The 22,674-nt window shown below is 49.0% G+C and overlaps 2 protein-coding genes and 1 pseudogene across 4 annotated transcripts in view; 2 read left to right on the top strand and 1 right to left on the bottom strand.

The window, feature by feature from the left end:
- The window catches only part of Sufu (SUFU negative regulator of hedgehog signaling), a 94,941-nt gene extending 93,866 nt beyond the window's left edge, over nt 1-1,075 (bottom strand). For both annotated transcript variants that reach the window (XM_021650382.2, XM_021650389.2), the window contains exon 1: nt 689-1,075. In XM_021650382.2, the coding sequence (XP_021506057.1) occupies nt 689-870 (182 nt within the window). In that variant the 5' untranslated portion in view covers nt 871-1,075. The remainder of the gene's footprint in view (nt 1-688) is intronic.
- A 1,161-nt stretch (nt 1,076-2,236) lies between these two features.
- Nucleotides 2,237-21,716, top strand: Actr1a (actin related protein 1A). Of its 2 annotated transcripts, XM_021650359.2 has the most exons (11): nt 2,237-2,396; nt 10,466-10,530; nt 13,383-13,458; nt 14,110-14,235; nt 16,026-16,150; nt 17,121-17,337; nt 17,933-18,025; nt 18,490-18,664; nt 18,767-18,828; nt 19,834-19,874; nt 20,029-21,716. In XM_021650359.2, the coding sequence occupies exons 1-11, from the start codon at nt 2,349-2,351 to the stop codon at nt 20,129-20,131; spliced, it is 1,131 nt and encodes a 376-aa protein (XP_021506034.1). In that variant the 5' UTR covers nt 2,237-2,348; the 3' UTR covers nt 20,132-21,716. The 2 variants fall into 2 exon arrangements, with proteins under 2 accessions (XP_021506034.1, XP_060246610.1); XM_060390627.1 differs by lacking the exon at nt 18,767-18,828.
- On the top strand, nt 10,537-13,368 carry LOC132656286 (small ribosomal subunit protein eS19-like; annotated as a pseudogene).
- Nucleotides 21,717-22,674: the final 958 nt, after the last annotated feature.

The following is a 22,674-nucleotide window of genomic DNA, read 5'->3' as shown; positions in this document are numbered from 1 at the left end:
CTCCCGAAGCCTGTTCTTAACTAAAGTCCTAAAGCAAAAGCAGCTGCGAAGCCAGAAGCAAGCTCCGCAGAGAAAAAGCGAACTGTGCAGAGTAAGCAGAAAGTTTATCTGGAAGAGCTGCTCTGTCAAACTTCGAGAGCAACAGCTTCGCACTGAATGATTGCAGCTCCTGCACTCCGAAGGAGCCTCAAGTCTTCGCTCAGCAAAGGCACAATGCCCGCATCTTGCTCCCTCTAACCCACAGGGGCGTCCTGGCCCCCGGACCGCCCTAGACGACGCGGTCTCGTGCCCTCCAAAGCCCTCTCAAATGCTCTCCAGGCCCCGCCTCACCTCCCTCCTTCCACTCCAGCCGCCCCCTGGCTCCCCCAAGCCCACTAACGACCCTCTACAGGCGCCCCCTCCTTTCTCCACGTTCACAGTTCCCTCTCACACGTCCCCCCTCCGCTTCTGTAGACACCCCCAGTTCTCAGTTCTAATCCCGGTTAACCCTTCACTACTCAGGGGGTCCGTTAACCCTTTGTCCCCATTCCCAACTTCTGTCTTAACTCTTTCCTCAGCATCAGCAAACCCCTGGTTCCCAAGTTCTTTAACCGTTTTCTTCCTCCCCCTCCTGCAAATTAAAATTACTTCGTCCCCCGTGCTCGGAGCTTTCCCGGCCGGCCCGGTCCTCCCGAGGCCCAGAGCATACCAGTACTTGACGATAGCGGTAACCTGGAGCGGGTTCGGCTGGTCAGGGTAAAGGCGGCGGCACTCTCCGTAGATGGCGTGCAGTCCCGGGGGAAAGAGCGAGGCAAAGGCCGGAGGAGCACTAGGGCCAGAGGCTGGGGGCGCGGCGGGGCCGGGGGCGACGCTAGGCCGCAGCTCCGCCATCAGGGCGCGTAGGGCGCGCGGGGAGCCCGGGAGTGGAGAGGAGGAAGAGCGCCCCGATGGGCCAGCAGACCCACTGTAGACAAGACTCCCCGAGGCGATGGGGGCAACAGCGAGGTCTGACTCCGCGCCTGCGCACGGTGCTCGGTCCGCCCCAGCCAGAGCCTTCAAGGAGTCGGCCAGAGGATGCTGTGGGACCGCGGGGTTCTCCAGGGGGCGGGGCGTCGGCGTGCCCTTGGCTAGCACCCATTGGCTGGTGTCATTGCCAGTCACAAGAGGGGTAGGCGTGACTTGACAATAGGCCCCGCCTCCCTGCCCCCGTTGGGGAACGTCCCGAGGATCTTGGCCTCCCCCTAGTGTTAGGAGGAACCCAGTTTCAAACAGAGACTCAGTACTGAGAGGCGCTGGGGTCCTGGGAAAGCTCCAAGACGCGCCTACCAGGCGCTTATCGCTGTTTTGCGATTACACGATTTTAAGATAAGCCTGGCAACTGATGAATCCATTAGGCTGTGTGTCATTATTATTAACATATTACAACTCTTTAATACTTCTTGGTGCTGCTGACAAAAAGGTCCTGCAATTCGAAAAGTTCCCCGGGGAAAATGCCCGGCTGTTCTGAAATCGTTTACGTAATCTTTCTCTTCACCTGGATAGTCTCATCCATCAATGTCAGGCTCAAGATACTACAGCCGTTTCTAAACCATTAGATGATATTTTAGACCAATAGTTCCATTGCATCTAACTACAGATATTTGCCTTTGTTGGCTTTTGCTTCACTGGTTTTTGTTGTTGTTGTTGTTTTGTTTTGTGTTTTCCAGACAGGGTTTCTCTGTATAGCCCTTATTGTCCTGGAACTCACTCTGTAGACTAGGCTGGCCTTGAACTCAGATATCCGGCTACCTCTGCCTCCTGAGTGATGGGGTGAAAACAAGGCGTGCACCACCATCATCCGGCACTGCTGCGGCTCCTGTATGTGCTGGGCAAGCATTCTACCACTGAGCGATATTCCAGTCTCGCAGACGTTTACTAATGGTTTACGTTGTTCAAACGAAGAAACGGCTGAGTAGTGAGAGCAATGTGTAAAATTCAGCCGCCCCTGAACCACTGACAAATCCCATCCCAACTACTCACAAGCATTCCAGGCTCCAACATTTGAGTGTATAGAGAACCCTTCCAAGGGACTACAAATCCAGGCATGCATCATAAGCGTGATCTACCGAGACTACAAGCCCCATGGCACCACATGTCGGGAATACACTGTCCAATTTTCTAAACCCGGGGGCGGGGGGGCGGGGCTGGGACTCGGTTTGGGGCCCTGCAAACCCTAGGGCAAAGGATGCTGGGGATTGTAGTTTTTCCGAGGCGAGGTCGGGCCGCTCCCTGGATGCCAGTACCGGCGACTAGACTGCGCATGCGTGTCAGTGCCGTTTGCAGCGGACCGGGCTGGCAGTTCCTTCCTCGGAAGGAAAGATTCCTGTGCCATGGAGTCCTACGATGTGATCGCCAACCAGCCTGTTGTGATCGACAACGTGAGTAACATCTTCCCCATCTCAAAGGGGACTGTGCTTTCCTCCAGAAAGGATGGTTTCCGAGGTTCCAGCCTAGGCCGCCAGCTCTTTGTCACTGGTCCGGCCTGTCAGGCGGGTTCAGCTGCCGCCGCCCGCGTCCTTCCCACAGTCATGGTTTGCAGGCAGGCCGCCGAGCCAGCACCCGGGTAATGGAGAACTTGAGGGTAAACAAAGGGAAGAGCTGTAGTCCGAGAGGGGTCCTTGCACCCTCGGCTCAAGGGGCCTTAACCGTTCTCTTAGAGCCTGGCACACGCCCTCGCTCTGGTTTCCCATCACTCCATTGGCTGCTTTTGTTGTCTATCTTGGCCTACTGGCCCCGCCTTTGGGCCTTGCCGGATTAGAACAGAACTCTGCGGTTATTGGCTTCGGCGCTTGTCGCTCTGGTGGCCGCCATAGCGTTTTCCTTATATCCAAGGGGCGGTGCAGTGCACCAGGGCTGTAGGGATTGGCTTAGCGCGCTCAAGGTGCGGAAGGCTTTAGCTGGTCGGTCGGTGAAGGAGGACTGTTTCCTTGGGTGTGAGCTGGGGGGCGGAATAGTAAACTATCTGGGTGGGGCCGGATAATCTGGTCCCAGAAATGGCCATGGGACTTCAGTCATTTTTGTGATTATAAATGATAGTAAAGGTAGAAAAGAAAGGAGAGTGAACAAAGCAGGTGCTTTCCTCTTTGCCCGGCCGAGAGGCAGGGAGATTATCAGACGCAGGGTTTGTCAGGTGCGCTAGCGTGTCGAGGCCGCTTCTCACCAACATGCAAGTCGCAGCCTCACAAAAAGTGAATGGTTAAGAAGGAAGCTTGCTCCTCCCTTCACAGACAAAAACCGAAGGTGGAAGTGATCAAGGTCATACAGCGGTGGCGTCCCATAGGTCCATTACCTTATCTAAATAGCATTCCTTTGCTGACCACCCCTCCACAAACGCATCAGTAACGACAAATAGATGGAACCTAAATATTGCTTTTATGAGTCGGGACAGTTGTCTTCAGTTTCTGTATCTCTCTCACAGGTTTGGTCCCACCGATGCTGGTTGGAATCTTCCTGTGCTCTTTCAAGGTCCCTCCACTTGAGGCAAATACCAGCTCCCTCTGCCCTAGGTTGACCTTTTCAGAGCCATGTGATGCTCCAGGCCTTAGGGCCTGGGCATACCGCTAAGTTCTCGTATAGCGTCGTGGGTGGATGGAGATTGTTCTCCCCAGTTTATGCAGGAACACGAGGCTTGGAGGGGTTTTTCAAACCACCCACTTTTGGAATTGAGGGTCCAAGACTCACACCGAAATCTGGTTCCAAGTTCCTCAGCCTTTCAAGGAAGGCTGCTTTATTGGCTATAAAAGGCCTTTTTTTTAAAAAAAAAAAAAAAAAAGATTTATTTATTTATAAAGTACACAGTGTTCTGCCTTCATGTACCGCTGCATGCCAGAAAAGGGCACCAGATCTTGTAGATGGTTGTGAGCCACCATGTGATTGCTGGGAATTGAACTCGGGATCGGCTGCTCTTAACCTCTGAGCCATCTCTCCAGCCCTGGAAACTGCTTTTTTAAGAGGGGAGGTTGAGGCTGGGGATGTGGTCCACGTCATAGTACTTGTCTGACATGCATAAATCCTAGGCTCCAGTGCTAGCGCAGCATAAACCTGGTGTATAAACCAGATGTGGTGCTCCCTGTCTGTAACCCCAGCAACAGGGAGATGGACACAGGAGAATCAGAAATGCAAGGTCATTGTCTGAAGCCAGCCTCTAAGACTTGAGACCCGATTTGTTTCTGGGGGTTAGGGGATGGAAGTAAGGTTAATTAAATAAGACACCATATTTTGAGGGTTTTGTTTTTTTCTTCCTCACTAGACTTTTTAAACCTTGTGGGGAGGGAGTGAGATTTCATTCATTTTTGATTAGTCCTCTACCTATATCCTGACTCAACACAGTTCCCAAGGCTTCCGTATGCTCTGCTGCGCTCTCTTTCGCTGTTTTTTTTTTTCTTTTTTTTTTTGTATGTGTGTGTACCTTTGGAGGCCAGAAAAGGGTGTTAAATTTCATAGAGCTAGAACTACAGGCCGTGATGAACTATCCCACATGGATGTGCAGGGAGCGAGCCAAACTCTGGTCCTCTCGAAGGACAGCAGCTAGTGCTCTTAACTAATGAGCCATCTCCCCAGCCCACCACTTCTCTCTTTATCCACCCGACTCCACGAGGTCCAGTACCTAGGACCTCGTACCACTATGTACAAAATCAAGCCTTTTTATTGGCTAAGCTGGTAAATAGGTGAATAATTAATGTCCGGGGGTGGGGGAGACCCAGCCAAAATGAGAGGTTTCTGCTACATAATGCTTTAAGGCTGAATTACACTTCTTTGGTTTAAGACAGGGTCTTGTGTAACTTCTTGTTCTCAATGTTGAGATCCAGAGAACACTACTACTCCAGAGAACTACTAGCCGGTTCCTGTGTTAGCTCCACCTTCTTCTTGGTCGTTGGAAGAACAGAAGTGCATAGAAATGATCCGTCTCTGGCTAGAGAAATGGCTCAGGGGTTAGGAGCGTGAGGCTCTTGCAGAGGATTCTTAGCACCCATGGGGCATCTTACAATCTGACGCTCAAACTCTGGAGCAGCAGACTCCCTCTTCGGCCTCCGGGAGCACTTGCACTCTCGCATACACGGACCCACAACACAAGACATAATTAAAATAAAAGTTAAAAAAAGAATTCTCAGTTGTATTTTGGCACTAACAGTGCAGGCATAGTCTGTCCATCCCACCTAGCTCTTACCTTGGACCCCTGGAGCTGGAGTTGCAGGCGGTGGTGATCACTTGGAACGGATGTTAGGAACCAGACTCCAGGCCCCTAGAAGGACAGCAAGTACTCCTAACAGACCTGCTGCTCTTCAGCCTCCTTGTTCCTTTTTTTCTTTTTTGAAATGTAAATACATCTCAAATTTTATTTTGTGTACCATGTGCAGACAATGCCTGAGGAAGCCAGAAGAGGGCATCGGATGCTCTGGAACTGGAGTTACAGACAGTTGTAAACTTCTGAGTTGATGCTTGGGAATCGAACCAGTGTCCTGTGGATAAGCAACAAGTGCACTTAATTGATGAGCCATCTCTCCAGCCCTTGTGTCTTTTCTTAAAAAGACTGTCAGAATGTAGCTCTGGCTACCCTGGAGACAAAACTCAACTCATTATGTAAACAAACAAAACAAAATTCATTATGGAGACAAAACTCAACTTAGGGTCCTCTTGCGTCTCTGCTTCCTGAGAGCTGAGATTACAGTGTGTACCACCATACCCAGCTGGTTTTCTGATTTTTCTGGAAAAATAGAAAAATAATTTCATATGCAGTCTTACATTTGTAACCGTTGCCAGTTAATATAAAAATTTGTTGTGATTTACAAAAACAAGTAGGTTGGTAGTTGCATAGTGCTAGAAGAATGGATGCAGCTTTTTTTTTTTTTTTGAGTTGAGTGATTAAAAAGTTCTTCAATTAATTACAAGTTTGTGGCTAACCTTGGCTGTATGGTTAAACCGTGGTTACATACAATTCTAACTATTTAAAAAACTGAATTGTACTATACCTTGAATTAGTAAATTATATATGTGACATGTAAATTTTATCTCAATAAGTTTTTTTTTGTCTTTCTTTAAAGTACTTTCTGGACCAAACAAAAGTCTTAGGATCAAAACAGGCCAATTAACAACCTCCGTTCTAGAAGCAATAGCCTCAACTTTCTCAGAACCTAGTATTGACTTATTAGATGGAAGGTGATGAGCCTCTTCAGCACGTCAAACAACCTGACGTGCTTAAGATAAAATTCTTTCAAGGCCCGGCCTGCAGCAGGCTGGTGCTGGGAGAGCCTGCCAGGGGAGTGCCTACGGCCCGCATCAGGGCAGTGGTCCGTGGTGGCTGGGAGCTGACCTTGGTCCTCATCAATCAAGCGCTGCACGAGGCTGCGTTTTTAAGAAGCCTCTACAGGGTGGTTGCTCATTTCCTTTGCTGAAGCGAGTAGCTGAGTGGCCGCTCACTGCCAGGAGCACACGCAGTTCCTGTGGAAATGAGGAAGTAATCCCAGCACTCCGGGAGGCAGTGGATCTCTGACTTTGAGGCCAGCCTGGTCTACACAGTGAGTTCCAGGACAGCCAAGGCCACACAGAGAAACCCTGTGTGTGCGTGAGGGTAGACATGGCTCTTCCGTATGCGCTGAGACACAGCTTGCAGAATAGAACACTGTCTCACCCTCTGCTTGTTGGTCCAGCTCTTGTCTTGGCAGGCCCGCTGCGGCCTTAGGGACAAGCTGAGTCTGGTTTTTCCGAATGCTTCACTTCCAAGGCTACTTTTGCCTTCTTTACACACCTCTGCCTGGGGCCGCTACTGGCATTCCAGGCACTCAGTCAGTTTCATTTAGGTTTTACCTCCAATTAAAAAAAAAAAAAAGAAAAGCTATTTTTTTTAAACAGGGTCTCACTTTGTAGACCAGACTGACCTTGAATTCACAGAGATCCACCTGCCTTTTTCTACTGTGTGCTGGAATCAAGGTATGCACCACTAAATCTGCCTTGTTCTGTTTTTGTTTTTTATTTTTTGAGGTAGGGTCTCTCTGTGTGGCCTTGGCTGCCCTGGACTCGCTTTGTAGACCAGGCTGGCCTCAGACTCAGATCCACCTGCCTCCGCCTCCCAGGTGCTGAAGTTAAAGTCATTCACCACCATGACTGGCAACTATCTGCTTTTAACTTTTTTTTTTTTATTTTAACTTTCATCAGCTGGTCTCTTTTGGTGTCTAACAGATGACAGATACTTCCATGTGAAGTCTGTGCTCTTGAGGAACTTGAAGTGGAGAAAAATAGGAATGACAAATTCCGACAGAGGGCAGTGAAATATGCTTTGTCATGGTGCAGGTGCTGATTTGCTGTGAGCTACAGGAGGATAATCGCTGAGGATATCCTTCAAGAAGACACAACATTGCAACTGTGCCTTTTATACTCTCGCTAGAAAGACAGATGAATAAGTGAATCTGGCATTGCTTCACTTGGCTTTGGGTTTGGGGTTTTTGAGATCTATTTATATTTTATATCAATGGGTGTTTTGCCTGTCTATCTTTACACCACGTGCAGTTCCTGAGGAGGCCTGAATAGGTCATCAGATTCCCCCTTGGAACTGGAATACAGCTTGTTGTAAGCCACAATGTGGATGCTGGGAATCCAACTTGTGTCCTCTCAAAGAACAGTCAATGCTCTTAACCACTGAGCCATCTCCCTACCCCCTCTCTTGTTTGTTTTGTTTTGTTTCTTGTTTGTTTGTTTTTGAGACAACACCTTGCTATATAGCTTCCTTAAACTGTGGCTCTTCCGTGCCTCAGCCTCCAATTGGGAGCGTTTATAGGCATGTGCTACTATGCATGGCTGAATCTGAATCTAACATCTTAGCCTGCCTTGTTAGCTAGACTCTTGTCCCTGTGAAAGTAAACGAACAGTTAAAAAGCAAACAACTTAGAAAATCGACTCTTAAAAATATTCAGATCTAGCTGGTGGTGCATGCCTGTAATCCCAGGACTGGGGGCGGCAGAGGCAGGAGGATCTCTATGAGCTGGAGGCCAGCCTAATTTACAGAGTCCAAGGCAGCCAAGGCTACACAGAGAAACCCTGTCTCAAAAAAACAAAACAAACAAACAAACAAATCAGATCTGAACATACGTGCGTATGGTGGCCCACACCTGTATCCCAGTGTAGTGACAATTCCAGAGTTTTGGTTTCTCTCAAAAACACAGAAACATTGTAAGGATAGGTTTTCATTTTGATCCCAGGTGGAGGAATACGCACTTGTCCATAGCAGCTAACTCTGATTTGCCTCATGGTCTGTCAGAGGTGTGGTTTTGCCAGCTGCAGATAGTTGCTGCGATTGTGAGACGTTTGGAGTTCTGGGGACTTTTCAGAAGGTACATAAATGCTAGGGCCTGGAGAGGTGGGGCTGGTTATTGTTGGTCATTCAGGAGGGTTAGTTGTGGTTTGTTAGTAGTTGTGCTCAAAGGAGAAACAAGAAGAAAGAAATTAGATTCAACAATCTGTCTCTCTCTCCTTTCTCTCCTATCTAGTGATAGAAGGTGAAAGGGAGGGGGATAAAAGGTGGGAAAAAGAAGAACTCACAAAGTAGCAAAGACCAGCTACATTTTAGCATTCAGGAAGTAGAGGCAGGAAAATCAGAAGTTCAAGGTCATCCTCAGCTACAGAACAAGTTTGAGGCCAGCCTGGGATATGTGAAATGCTGTCTCAGGTAAATAAATTAAATCCTGGTCTAAGGTAAAGGTCTCATCTTCACTTCTTGTGTCTTGAACCCCTGCCAGGAGATCCAACTAGTCTGTTGGCATTACATACCCTAATGAAGACAATGAACAATATTGGAAACAGGAACCAACAAGTTCCTGAAGGTCTTTTGTACAGTGCTGTTCCTACTCACCTGTCTAAGCCCTAAGGTTGCAGTAGGAGAATTCCCCCTCCTTCCTAGGCCTTGAGCTCAGTCCTCTGCTGTACCTTCCGGGGGCTCCTTGCCAGCATGCACATTATCTCCTGTTGGCTCTCCTAGAGAACTGGCTATCCCTGCTGCCCGCTCCGCACTGCTTTCCCAGTCCATCCACCTCTTCTCACCACACATACCCCTATCCTCAGATTTGCCAGAGGCAGACAGCAGGATGCTGGTCTCATCACCTCCATCTTACCTCCGTACCTCTTGGTAGAAGGGCAAGAGTCAGAGAGCCAAGGCTGTGCCAGTAAGCCTTTGGTGCCAAGATAACTTTGACCGCCTTGCATCTCTCCATGTCTTTACTGATGCTGTGTGGCTTCTGGAAGTATGTTCTGCCCCAGGAGAAGTGGTTGACCGCAGACCATGTGAGGAGGACATGGGAATCAGCTATGTAGTAGTTAGGTTTAGAAGGAAGAGAATGAGCTGAGTATGGTGCTACACATCCTTAATTCTAGCTTTCGGGAGGGAGAGGCAAGCAGATCTCTGAGGCCAGCCTGGTCTACAGAGTGAATTCCAGGACAGGCAGGGATACCCAAAAAAACAAAAAAAAAGGAGGAGGAGAATAGGTGTATTTGAATGGAGTGTATTTTCAAGCAAGATCATGTCTTCCCTGCACACAGTTGGTATCAGTGCCTAGAGTCAGTGTTTCCATTGGTTGGGTCCTGGAAGATATAAGAGATGCTTGTTAGAAAAAGTTCTCTCCTGACACGTCATTCAACCAGCATGCAGGTATTGGAGCAGGAATTTGCATCTTGTCTTCTCTCCTCAGACGAGTCATTGCGCCTCTCTGCTCCTCACTCTCAGGAGACTCAGGAGTAAAACACTGGCTTGTGAAAAATAAGGAACTCTACAAAGTGTGGTGCTTCTGTCCCTTCGTTAAGAGCCTGCAAGCATGCATTTTGTCAGAATCAATGCAAGATGCTTGTAGTGGGCTGTGTCCTAGAGACCTGGGGCAGGGAGAGTTGACGCCTCAGGTGGGAAGGCAGGTCGAAAGCATCCCCCACAATAGAACAGAAAGGAACACATGCTTCCCCTGTCTCCCTAGTGTGCACTAGAATGTTTAACTTATAGGTAATAGCTATTTCTCATGTTTTCTGTTTTCTCTCTTCCTGTTATTAATATTTCCAAATTTCATTTTCTTTATTATTGTAGAGGTATATATGTACCACACACATGTGGAGACCAGAGAGTGGGTTTGTGGAATCGATTCTGTCCTTCCTCCAGACATGTGTGACAAGTGCTGTTATCTGATGAGCCTTAACTCTATCAATATTACACAATATTGTTCATCTCAATATTACATGTAACAAAGTATGTTCTTGCAGTCAAGGTGGAAACTACAGAGACACTGAACAGTTCATTGTGTAGGAGTGGGAGTCCTGCTCACCATCTCTAGCCCCTTCTCTTCCTGGATGGTGTTCACTGTTTTCTGTGCTCCTGTCCACACATCGCTATATGTACAAATACAAGAGCTCTCTCTTAATGGAAATGGAACCATACGGTTGGTTAGGGTTCTCACTTCTCTTTGTCCTCTCTCCCCAGGGATCCGGTGTGATTAAAGCTGGTTTTGCTGGTGATCAGATCCCCAAATACTGCTTTCCAAACTAGTAAGTCATTTGGAGGCTTGGTTGTAACTCTGGGGATCTTGTCAGCTTTGCCCTTTGGCCAGCCTTGCCTTGTTGAAGAGGAACAATTTTCTCTTGCAAGTTAGCCCTGGTACCCAAAACAATAAGCAAAGGATGTGAACTGGGTTTGGGATAAAAAGGGATTTGTTATAAAAAGAAAAGGGATTTGTTATTACCTGGCATATTTTGAGAGGTACAGCAAAGGCCCCTATTGTGTATATGTGTGTGTGTGTGTGTGTGTGTGTGTGTAAGTGTGTGATTGGAGGAGATAGATGATACTCTTTCCACCTTTATGTGTTTGGGTTCAGGAATCAAACTCAGGTCATTGACTTGCAATCAAGAGCCTTTACCCACAAAGCCATCTTGCTGGTCCTCTTTTAAAAAATCTGATTCTGCCTGGCGTAGTGGTGCACACCTTTAATCCTAACAGAGGCAGGTGCATCTTTGTGGTCCACAAATTGAGTTCCAGGACAGCCAGGGCTACACAGAGCAACCCTGTCTTAAAAAACGAACGACCCTTTCTGCTGGCTGGCAGTTCGGAGGACACACGATGCCTGGAGTTACTGTAAAAGATATTATCCAGCAGCACTTTGTCAGAGCTCTAGCAGCCTTCCTCAAAAAGTCCGGGAAGCTGAAAGTCCCCAAATGGATGGACACAGTCAATCGGGCCAAACATAAAGAGCTTCCCCCCATGACGAGAACTGGTTCTACACACTCTCTGCTTCCATTGTGGCAGCTGTACCTCCGTGGTGGTGCAGGGGTCGGCTCCATGACCAAGATCTACAGAGGACAGCAGAGAAACAGTGTCAGGCCTAGCCACTTCAGCAGAGGCTCCCAGAGCATGGCCCTCTGGGTCCTCCAAGCTGTGGAGAGGCTGAAAATGGTGGAAAAGGACCAAGATGGGGACCGCAAGCTGACACCTCAGGGACAGAGAGATCTGGATCGCTGGACAGGTGGCAGCTGCCAACAAGAAGTGTTAGAACAAAGGATGCTGGGTTAATAAATTGCCTCATTTATTAATTTTTTTTTTATTCGAAGGCAGGGTGTGGCAGCTCATGCCTTTAATTCCGGCATTTGGGAGGCCAACTAGGCAACCAGGAACCAGGTCTACATAGAGAGTTCCAAGAAGTCAGGACTAAAAAAAAAAAAAAAGTCTGATTCTATATAATGCCACCAGTTTTATCCTTGGTGACTCAGAGAATTGCAGAGCCCTCTAATTTTTATTTTTTATTTTATTTTTTAATAATTTATGTACTTTTATTTTATGAGCATTAATTAATGTTTTACCTGCGTGTATATCTGTGTGTTGGATCCTGTAGTTACAGGCAGTTGTGAGCTCCCACGTGAGTTGCTAGGAATTGAACCCAGGTTCTCTTGGAAGAGCAGTCAGTGCTCTTACCTGCTGAGTCATCTCTTCAGCCCCTAATTTTTATTTTCTTGAGCAGAGTCTCCCTGTATTGCCCAGGTGGACCTCAGATCCTTGAGTTCAAACGCTGCTGCACATCCTGCCTCCCGACCACCAACCAGGACTGCAGCCTGCACCACCACACTCAGACACACCCTCATTACAATCCTCTGCTCCCAGGTCGGTGAGGTGGCTCAGCTGGTAAAAGCACCTGCCCCAAACCTGACACCTGAGCTGGATCCCCAGGATCCATTTGGTGGGAAGAAAGAACTGACTCCTGCAAATTGACACACAACTAAAATATTTGAATGGGATTAAGACAGGGTTTCTCTGTGTAGCCCTGTCTGTCCTGGAACTCACTCTGTAGACCAGGCTGGCCTGGAACTCAGAGATACGCCTGTGCCTCTGCCTCCTGAGTGCTATAAAATAAAATTTTAAACATCTTTTTAATTCTTCCATTTTCCAGGATAGAATTTAACATTAAACCACATTTGCTATCTTAGAATGAGAGCTCAGAGCTTTTCTACAAGGGAGAGACTACAGGAAGAAGATGGTGCTGGAGGCTTAGAGGGTCCTTACATGGGCAGAGAAGTGAGGCGCCGGGGCAACAGCATTACAGCCTCAGAAATCCCGGAACAGGGGCTTAAGGGATAAAAGTTTTCTTGGTCTTTGTTTGTTTGTTTATTTTTACAAATGGGGGTGAAATACAAGGCCGCATGCATGTCAGGCTCTGCCACTGAGCTATATCCCAGCCCCTAAATTTTTTTTTTTAGTACATCACTCATTTATAAATACTTTTTGTTGTTGTTGTTGTTTGTTTTTCAAGGCATGGTTTCTCTGTGTGTGGCCCTGGCTGTTCTGGAACTCAACTTGTAGACCAGACTGGCCTCGAACTCACAGAGATCCTCCTGCCACTGCCTCCCAGGTGCTGGGATTAACGATATGCACCACCACTGCCTGACCTTTTATAAATTCTTTATTTCCAGCTGGGAACGGTGGCACAAGCCTATAATCCCAACACCCAGGGCGACAGAAGCAGGCAGATTTCTGTGAGTTTGAGGCCAGCCTGGTCTACAAAGCAAGTCCAGGACAGCCAAGGCTACACAGAGAAACCCTGTCTCAAGAAAAGAAAACAAAAAACAGAAGAAGAAATTCTTTATTTCCATCTATATACACATTGGCAAAATAGAAGAACTAGAGGTATTATCTATAAAACAATATAACAAAAATAGATGATATGTAAAATAACTTCAAGTAGCTCAAGTTCTTTACGTAAAACAGAGGAAAGCATAAGAAAGGAGATGGCCATTACCGAGCCCTCCCTCCTTGGAGATGCGTGTGTAGAATGGGAGTGCGTTGGTACATCTGGACTGTGTTCCTCGTGGTCTGTCCTCAAATGAAAACTGTTCCTTTCTGCTGTCTCTTCTAGTGTGGGCAGACCCAAACATGTCCGTGTCATGGCAGGAGCCCTCGAAGGCGACATCTTCATTGGCCCCAAAGCTGAGGTAATTCCCAGTCCTCGGAGGCTTGCGGAGGACCTGCCTTATCCACCACAGTGGGCACAGCAGTGAATAAAGGGGCCATTTTTATCCCAAGAGCAGACTCTGGCCTTGGAGAAGAAGAATCTAGAACCCCACATTGTAAAACAGAGTCCAGCCTAGAAAATGAGACTTTTACTGTCTTTCTGTATCCTGTCACTGTCCTGCCAATTAGATTGATTGGCTTTATTATACTTTTGGCAAGAGGCCTTTGGAGGTGAGATCAAGTCTGGCCTGCCCTGTGTATGGATTAATTACCCTAGCTTGGGCAGAGCCCCCTGGCAGGCTCTACTAAGCAAAACTATAGTCATTCCTGCCTGTTTTGGTTCCAAGGGTTGAGGAAGTGTCTAGGAAGTATGTCCTAGGACCAGGTAATGAGGTGGGTGCCACAGGCGTCTGGAGGCCATGGAAATGCAGAAGCCTTCCATTCGCAATTGCTCAGAGAGTACACAGCAGACAGTCTCTGACTTAGAGAATGGGCGCCTGTCCTCGGCATAGGTGAGGGCTGCAGGCTGGGACCCGAGGAAGCTGAGGCTCCTTGGAAGTGGTTCTGCCTGTGCAGCTCAGACCTGGAAGACAGAGCCTGACTGTGCTACCGACTGTGCCCTCTGCTTGCAGGAGCACCGAGGGCTGCTGTCGATCCGCTACCCCATGGAACATGGCATCGTCAAGGACTGGAATGACATGGAGCGCATCTGGCAGTATGTCTATTCTAAGGACCAGTTGCAGACTTTCTCAGAGGAGGTGAGAGGCCTGTGTGCAGGACACGCCTATGCAGGATGCCAGGTTGGGCAGAACTCCACCCCAGAAATGAGGAGGAGGATGAGAGTGACAGCGTGACAACGCTAATAGTCAGAAGTGTTTGAGCGTAAATATGTGCCAGCGCTAGGCGCGTACTTTCTCATTTTGTCTTCGTGTCGCTCCTGCCACCGTGTTAGAACTGCAGTCAGGTGTAGCAGCACGCGCTTGCGGTGCTCCCGCCTGGAAGGCGGTGGTGGCGGGTGGAGCAACATTTAAGACCGGCCTAGGCTATGTAGCGAGACTCGCCTCTCAAAAGCAAGATGGGGGCTAAGAGATGGCTCCCTGGTTAAGCGCTTACTGTGCTTGCAGGGGACCTGGGTTCAGTTCCCAGCGCTCACATGGCCCCTCACAACCATCTGTAACTCCAGTTCCAGGCAGATCTGATGCCTTCCTCTGGCATCTGAGGGCCCCAGCACATGTGCACATACACATAATTAAACATAAAGATAAAAACAGAAGACCAGGTAGAATTATCTTTCTCCTACCAACAAGAAAACCAAAACATAGACTGGACATGGTGCTACCCTATAGCAATACCAGGATGGGAGGTAAAGGTAGGAAGACAGGAGTTCAAGGCTGTCCTTAGCTACACAGCCTTTTTAAGGCCACCTGGGCTGCATGTCTCAAAAAAATAGAAACAAGTAAAAAAAAAAAAATTAGGGCAGCAGGATAGCTCAGTCAAAGAAGTGAACCAGCTCTCTAAGATGGCCGTTGACCTTCATATGTGTGCATGTGTGCATACACAAAACAATCAATGTAAAAAAATCAGAAAATCCAAGTGGTATTTCCAAAATCATTTAATGAATAAAGGAGGAGAGATGGGATTCAAACCCATGTCTTTCAGAGCCCATAGTTGTTAACGTCCAAGTGAGTGACTCTCAGCAATCAAAGGAGAATGTCACTTTTCAGGGAGAGGAGATGTTCCAGCTTTAAAAGACATTCAGTATGTGCTGGAGAGATGGCTCAGCCATTAAGAGCAAGATCTGCTTTTCCAGAAAATTTGAGCTCAGTTCCCAGCACCCAGGCAGGAGGATTTATATCCACCTGTAACTCCAGCTCCAAGGGGATCTGGTAATTCCAGCTTCCACCGGTACCCGCGCTTGTATATACAGATACACATACAGAAACATAATTTAAAATAATTAAAATGCAGATAGTCCAGGTGTGGTGGCGCACTCCTGTAGTCCCAGCACTTGGGAGGCAGAGGCAGGCGGAGCTCTAGGAGGTTGAGGCCAGACTGGGCTACAGAGTGAGTTTGAGGACAGCCAAGGCTACACAGAGAAACCCTGTCTCAAAAAAAAAATAAAAAAACAGTAATATTAAAAACAATAAAAATAAGTAAATAAAAGGGTTGCAAATATAGCTCTGTGGAAGAGTGCTTGTTTAGCATGTGAAACAGTCTCCAGTACCACAAAAAAAAAAAAAAATCAGTATTAAACTTTCATTTTCTATTTTGAAACATTTTTACAGTATCATAATTCAGAGTTAAACAAAATCCGGACAGGTAGGCGATACACAGCAGATACAGGGACCTGTAGATGAGCTTTAAAGGACAAGGAGGTGGAGTCAAAGTGTAAGGACAGAGCGAGCCTTTAGGATGTGAATTTGGAGAGTAAAGAAACAGACGTGGACATGGCCTTTTCTCTGAGGAGGCTGACAAAGGCCTCCCAGACTAGCAGGGTCACAAGGTCAGAAAGCTGGCCTCACTGCCTGCCTCCGGCCTCTTTCCCCAGCATCCCGTGCTCCTGACTGAGGCACCTTTAAATCCTCGGAAAAACCGGGAGCGAGCTGCAGAAGTTTTCTTCGAGACCTTCAACGTGCCAGCTCTCTTCATCTCCATGCAAGCTGTGCTTAGCCTGTGAGTAGCAGCCTGCCTGGCTAGTGCAGCCTCATGCTGAGCCCCTGCATATGTTCTCCCCACAGAGGAAGAGCAGAGATAGTGAGAAAGATGTAAGAGCCTCTTACTGAAGGTAGACATGGCTGCTCCTCAGATGAGACTCCCCGTGCTAGTACCGTCAGGTTTGGTGCCCAGGTCCATAAGAACACGCTGCCACGCCCTTCCTCAAGGCTCCTAATGCATCCCAGGATGCTCTGCTAGGCTGCCGGTACATCTGTGATCCAGACAGCACACCTGCCATGCTTCCTACCCTGCCTCATGCCTACCTCTCTGCTGCTGAGATGACCTACACAGACCATCTGCAGCTGGGAGATTTTCTGGGCTAAGGATGAGATTTAGTGGTAGAGCATTTGCCCAGCATATATAAAGGCCTAGGGTATGATTCCCAACACCCCCAAAACAAAAATAAATTGAAGGATTTCATAGCCAAACCTAAATTTCTGACTCCTGACCAAATGGAAATCTCTGATATTTCTGGGCCAGCATTTCTGTAGGACAAAACCGAGCCTTAGTTGGCAGCAGCTGAGCAGGGTCTGCCCCAATTCCTGAGTCTCATATCTGTCATTTGGAAATTGAAAACAAAACCAGAAAGCTATAGGCAGAACTCAGAGGCTGCATGGGAAGACGTGCCTCTCCAGGGAAAGGAAAAGCAATCCTGTTCCTCTTCACTCACTTCTTTCCCCTCCTCTTCTCTTGGGGGATGAAACTGCCCTTCAGGTCAGGTAGCCAAGACAGCTAAGGCCTATTCTTCAGGACACTGGAGAAGCATTGCTCCTCATTTAGTATTTAAGGCTTCCCTAGTACTCCATACACCCAAAGGGCCCAGGAGAAAAATGGGCCCAAGGCTCAGCTCCCTGACTCTTATCCTTAACAAGTGGATTCTTTCCAGAGGGACATGGGGCTCAGCGATTGTTTGTCCCCTTTTCCTCAGTTATGCCACAGGCAGGACCACAGGTGTGGTGTTGGATTCTGGGGATGGTGTCACCCATGCAGTCCCAATTTATGAAGGCTTCGCCATGCCTCACTCCATCATGCGCATCGACATTGCTGGCAGAGATGTCTCTCGCTTCCTCCGCCTCTACCTACGCAAAGAGGGCTATGATTTCCACTCCTCCTCTGAGTTTGAGATTGTCAAGGCCATAAAGGAAGTGAGTGCTGTTCTGTGGGCCGAGGGGTGGGATGGGGAATAGTGATCCCATGAATGGGTTCTGAGTCAGGCTTTGTTCTCCTGGCATCTGTGTGTGGCTCTCCTTCACCCTCCCTAATGCTGCCATCTTGTGGGAAAGGAGCTGTTTTCAGTCCCTAAGCTGGGCCCTGTGCACAGGTGCTCATGACTGCAAATTGTGCAGATTCACATCCTTGGAGAATGTGAAATGCCTTTTTCTTCTTTAAGTAAACTGCACCCTCCTGCCATGTGTGGTTCTAGAGAAACCTCTGAACTGGTCATAGGAAACCAGAACCATACCAGGTAGAAGGAGAAGGATGTCTGAGCCTGGCTAAACTGTAGTCTCAGGCCCAGGAGCTACAGAGCCAAGTTCCCAGCTTTGCCTTCCATGAAGGTGGAATAAGAACTCACATTTTAAGTGACCCCAGGGCAGTGTGACAGACGTCTGCCCCTGCTTGTGGGCGAGCACTTTCGCTGCAGATGAGCAGATCTCTACAACAGCATGTCACTCCCATGGGACTTTGCCTGGCAGTGCACTGGGTCCCCTGCCATCCTGACCGTCACACTTGATTCTGCAGAGAGCCTGTTACCTGTCCATCAACCCCCAGAAGGACGAGACACTGGAGACCGAGAAGGCTCAGTACTACCTGCCCGATGGCAGCACCATTGAGGTAGGGACCACCCTTTCCCCTCACGCCCACCACTGGACTAGAGCAGAATGCCCCGAGAGGGCCTAAACAGCAGAACTAAGAGCACAAGCCCTGTGCTTCTCTACACGAGAGGGAAGAGGCCCTAGAGGGACTTCCGTCGTGAAGTGGATGTGAGGGTGGTCTTTAACTACCCTGGGCACAGAGAGCGAGGTCTCTGCTTCCTGGAGCTCCCATTAAGGATACATTTCCAAAAGTGTTAATGCCAAAGAGCTCTTAGCTAGGAAGAGCCAGAGCTAGTAGTAAGGTAGGTGCTTTCCCTCCCTGTTTTCCCAGAAGAACTGCTGTCTATTATTTGTTCCAGGAGCCCTGTCTTTGCTCCTTGAGCCCCTTGTCACAGAAGGTTTGTCTTCATCCTGGGCAGGAAGAAGGACCTTTTCTGTTCCCAAGTCCCGCCCAACCTCTTATGCCGGCTCTTTGCCCTACAGATCGGCCCTTCCAGGTTCCGGGCCCCTGAGTTGCTGTTCCGGCCAGACTTGATTGGTGAGGAGAGTGAGGGTATCCATGAAGTGCTGGTGTTTGCCATCCAGAAGTCTGACATGGACTTACGGCGTACACTTTTTTCCAACATTGTCCTCTCAGGAGGGTCTACCCTGTTCAAAGGTTGGTCTTGGCTCATGCAACCCTTGTTGGGGAAGCAGCCTCCTCCTACAGGGATTGAATGCACAGAAGATTAATTTGGGGTCTCTTTTTCTGCCCATTTAGGTTTTGGGGACAGGCTACTGAGTGAAGTGAAGAAACTAGCTCCAAAAGACGTGAAAATCAGGGTAGGAGCATGGTGGAGGCTGGGCTGGGTAGAAGCGGGCTCCAAGGTCTTAGAGGACATGGTAGTTCCCCCTTCTGGGTCTCCCCAAGCTCTTCAGGCAACCCAGCACTGTAGGCAGCTCCAGGGGCTCTCAACATATAAGTGATCCCAGTGTGTCCATCTGCCCGAAAGAGGACCTATTCTCACCCTCGCTCTTGATCAGCAGCTGGATGTGCACATCTGTAATCCCAGCAGTCTGGAGACTGAGGCAGGAGGGCTGCAGGAGGGCAGCAGGAGGGCTAGCCTGGACCTACATAGAAAGACCTGTCTGAGAACAATAAAGTTCTAGTATCTGAATGTGGTAGAGTACTTAGCTAGGACCCCATGGGTCCTTCAGGAAAACTAAATTGACAGTTTGACCTTAGTGTTGCCATGCCCCTCTACTCCCCCAAGGTGGGACCCCCGTAATGCAGTTTGCCTTCTGAGTGTCTGCTGAAGGGAGTCAGCTCCATGTGGAGAGCAAGGGCCCCAAATGACGGCATCTGATACTGCCATGCTGTGCCTCCCTACTTAGTGTCAGGCTAGCACAGATCCAGCAAGGAGCCTGTCGCATGGCAGTGAGACAGAGTGAGGAGGTGGGCAGAGGGAGATGGGGTGGGGCTGAGAAGATGGTTCAGGGGACAGAACACTTGCTGTGCAAGCATTAGCATCAGAGTTCGGGTCCCCAGAATTCACATCAAAGCCAGGTAGGCATGGCAGCCATTTTTAAGTGCAGCATTTGGGAGGTAAAGACAAAGTCCCCAAGGTCGAGCTGGCTTAAGTGAGAATTGGCAAGCTCTGGCTTCAGCAAGAGGTTTTTGCATCGATAAATAGATGGAGGACACCAGACATTGGGCCTCTGTGCACGCACGCATGTGCGCACAACCACAGAGACTGCTCCCCCACACCTGGGAATGCACGCATATGCAAAAGAAAGGGTTAAATAGGGTCCGGTGTCTTAGATTCCTCTTTCCATCCCCCTCTGCAGATATCTGCACCCCAGGAGAGGCTGTATTCCACATGGATCGGGTGAGTAGGCCATAGAATAAGAGCAGAATGGGAAGCAAGAGCTTTGACATTTCCACTATCCTCCCATGTCCCTTGTCCCTTTAAGGAAGGCCCCTGAGGGACTGGCTGGCTGCACAGTTCACTCACCTGCTCCTTTGGGTTTTCCCCACTCCAGAGGCTCTATCCTTGCTTCCCTGGACACCTTTAAGAAGATGTGGGTCTCCAAGAAGGAATATGAAGAAGATGGTGCCCGATCCATCCACAGGAAAACCTTCTAATGTCGCAACATCACCACCTCTCTCTGGAGTTAACTCCACTTTAAAAACTCGCTTTCTTGAGTTGGGGTGTTTGAGAGGAACTGCCTGTGTGTGTGTGAGTGTGCGGTATGGTATGAGTGTGTGCGCATATGGAGTGCCGCGGGGCCCAGAGATCCTGGGCCCACAAAGGACATTGAACTACCCACAGTGGTGATGGCCTGAGGCCTGGGGTTGACTACTAACTGCCCCCTTGCAAGGAAGAGCTCTGGCAGAGGCCCACTCCTTTCTCAGCTAGGCCTTTGGCTGGCTTTGAGGAACTACGGTTACTACCATAGAGAGACCTTGCTGCTGCCAGTGTAGGCTGGGCTGGCCCCACTCCACCCACCCCACGGTGCCCTGAGGCCGAGGGAGCTGCTGTCTCCCCATCATCATTCTGCTCTCCATGCCTCTGGATCAGACTGAGAACTGGGGCCTGGGGTTATGTTCTGTCTGGTTGTGTTTCCTTTTGGGTTTGGGAGACTGAAAATCACTCTAGCAGTGCTTAGAGACTGGGTTCAGGAGAGGGCAGGGTACACTCATGTCTACCTGGGACCACACTGGGCATCTGAGGACAGGAGACAGCTGCAGGGTTAACTTACAAGCCCCAGCCACATCCAGGGGTCTTGGGAGACCATGAGGACCTGTTGGCTCCAGGTCCTGTTATTTGCTTCTCATACATCATTGTTTTGATGCCGTCATCACAGTTTTATTTATTGAAGTGTTTATTCAGAAAGGGGGCTGCAGAGAGAGCTTACCGGCTCCTGCACCGGTCGCCTTGCTTATGTTTACAGCACCTAGGCTTTCCATAGCATCCAGGGCCCTGTCATTCCCTGCTGACGGTGAGCTGACAGTATTCATAGGCCTCAGGACCCTGCAGATTGGAGGCTGCACACAAGGGCACCCCAACCAGCCTCTTCCTTTTCCTTCCTCCACTTGCTCACTGCCCTGGAACCAACAGGCTGGCTGTGGTTGGAATTTCAAAGACAGGAGCTGGCATCACTCTTTGACAGAGGCCCCTTGCGAGGGAGGTGTGTTGGAGATCTAGACCCTTTAAAACTAAGAAAGCTGCAGTTAACCACGTTGCCTTTTGCTGCTCTAGCTGACCAAGGGACTAAGTTAAAGTGGCAAGGAGGCCCCTTCTGGGTTGGTCAAAGCCACTCCTGACTTTGGACCTGTGTAGGAATGGAGAGAAGGGGCCAGACCAAAGTGCCAAGATCTGATAGGCTCAAGCCTGGCTCTCAGAAGCGGTCCAAGGGCCTTTGTATCCACACAGTACAAAGCTAAGGTGAGCCTGTCCTTCCTGGCACCCTCACCAGATACCAAATCCCACCTCAGTTCCAGATTGCAGACAGTATTCTCTCTCCACCGTCCTATGATCAAAGGCCCCTGCCAGATGTGAGCCGAAGCTGGTGTGTGTGAAGTCAGTGTGGCAACCCATAGACTGCAGTGCGCTTAGCCAGCTCACCACCTCTCTCCGCCCAAGCCTGTCCTTTGCACAGCCTCACAAAGCCACGTTGCCTGGTGGGGCCCAGTGTACTTAAATAAAGTCATTCTGATAGATCTGTCAGTCTGGCCTCTTTCTATGGCCAGTGCCTGATAGGGGAGCTACCTGAATGTGATATGCAGGCCATACCAACAACCTGTAGGGCAGATGGAAAGAGAATTGAGGGTCTAATTCCTGTGTATATGCAAATCAAGGCGTGAAGCCTGGCTTCAACTCTGAGAGCAGAGGTTTTGATTTTTTGGGCTTGTTTTTGTGACAGGGTTTCTCTGTAGCCTTGGCTATCCTGGAACTCTGTAAGCCAGACTGGCCTCGAACTCAGAGATCCACCTGGGAGTAAAGGCATTCACCACCACAGTCGGCCCAAAAGCAGAGGTTCTGAAAACTTACTTGTATAAGACACTTGGACCAGGCCGGCAAGCCCAGCTACTCAGGAGGAGGCCAAGAGAATCACCTTTAAGGACTGCGTGGGTTACAGAGCCAGTCTCTACAACTTACTGGTGGGGTCTGCAGTCCAGGAGGAGAGCACTTGCCTGGTATGCGTGAGACCCTGCATCCAACCCGCGATACCCTTCACCCACAAATCATCTGGGAATGTATCCACATGAAGAGCCTAGAGCCTGGAGAGCTGGCTAGTGGTTAAAGGCACTGACTGTTCTTCCACAGGATCTGGGTTCAAATCCCAGCACCCACAGGGCAGCTCACAACTCTAACTCCAAGATCTGACACTCTCACATAGACATGCACATAAAATAAAGGTTAAAAAAAAAAAAAGCCTGAACCATTGAGGTGACTGCAGATAAAGGGCACTTGCCAACAATTCTTTCCACCTTGTTTGATTTCCAGGGCCTACATAGAACTGACTCCATGCAGCAAGCTGACCTCTGGCCTCCACACATACACCCATGTATACAGATAAATGTAATAAGAATTTCTTAAACCAGGGACAGTGGCACACACCTGTAATCCCAGCACCACAGGCAGATTGCTGTGAGTTCAAGGCCAGCCTGGTCTACAGAGCAAG

Source organism: Meriones unguiculatus, chromosome 1, assembly GCF_030254825.1.
Source record: "Meriones unguiculatus strain TT.TT164.6M chromosome 1, Bangor_MerUng_6.1, whole genome shotgun sequence".
Classification (NCBI taxonomy): Eukaryota; Metazoa; Chordata; class Mammalia; order Rodentia; family Muridae; genus Meriones; species Meriones unguiculatus.
The sequence above is the reverse complement of the archived record's forward strand: the minus strand, read 5'-3'. Positions and strand labels throughout refer to the sequence as shown.

Excerpts from the sequence above, each read along its gene's own strand:
- Actr1a (XM_021650359.2), top strand. The coding sequence starts at position 2,349 with ATGGAGTCCTACGATGTGATCGCCAACCAGCCTGTTGTGATCGACAAC. Across the intron at positions 17,338-17,932 it reads TTGTCAAGGCCATAAAGGAA|AGAGCCTGTTACCTGTCCAT; the intron begins GTGAGTGCTGTT and ends TTGATTCTGCAG. Across the intron at positions 18,665-18,766 it reads AGGGTCTACCCTGTTCAAAG|GTTTTGGGGACAGGCTACTG; the intron begins GTTGGTCTTGGC and ends CTGCCCATTTAG.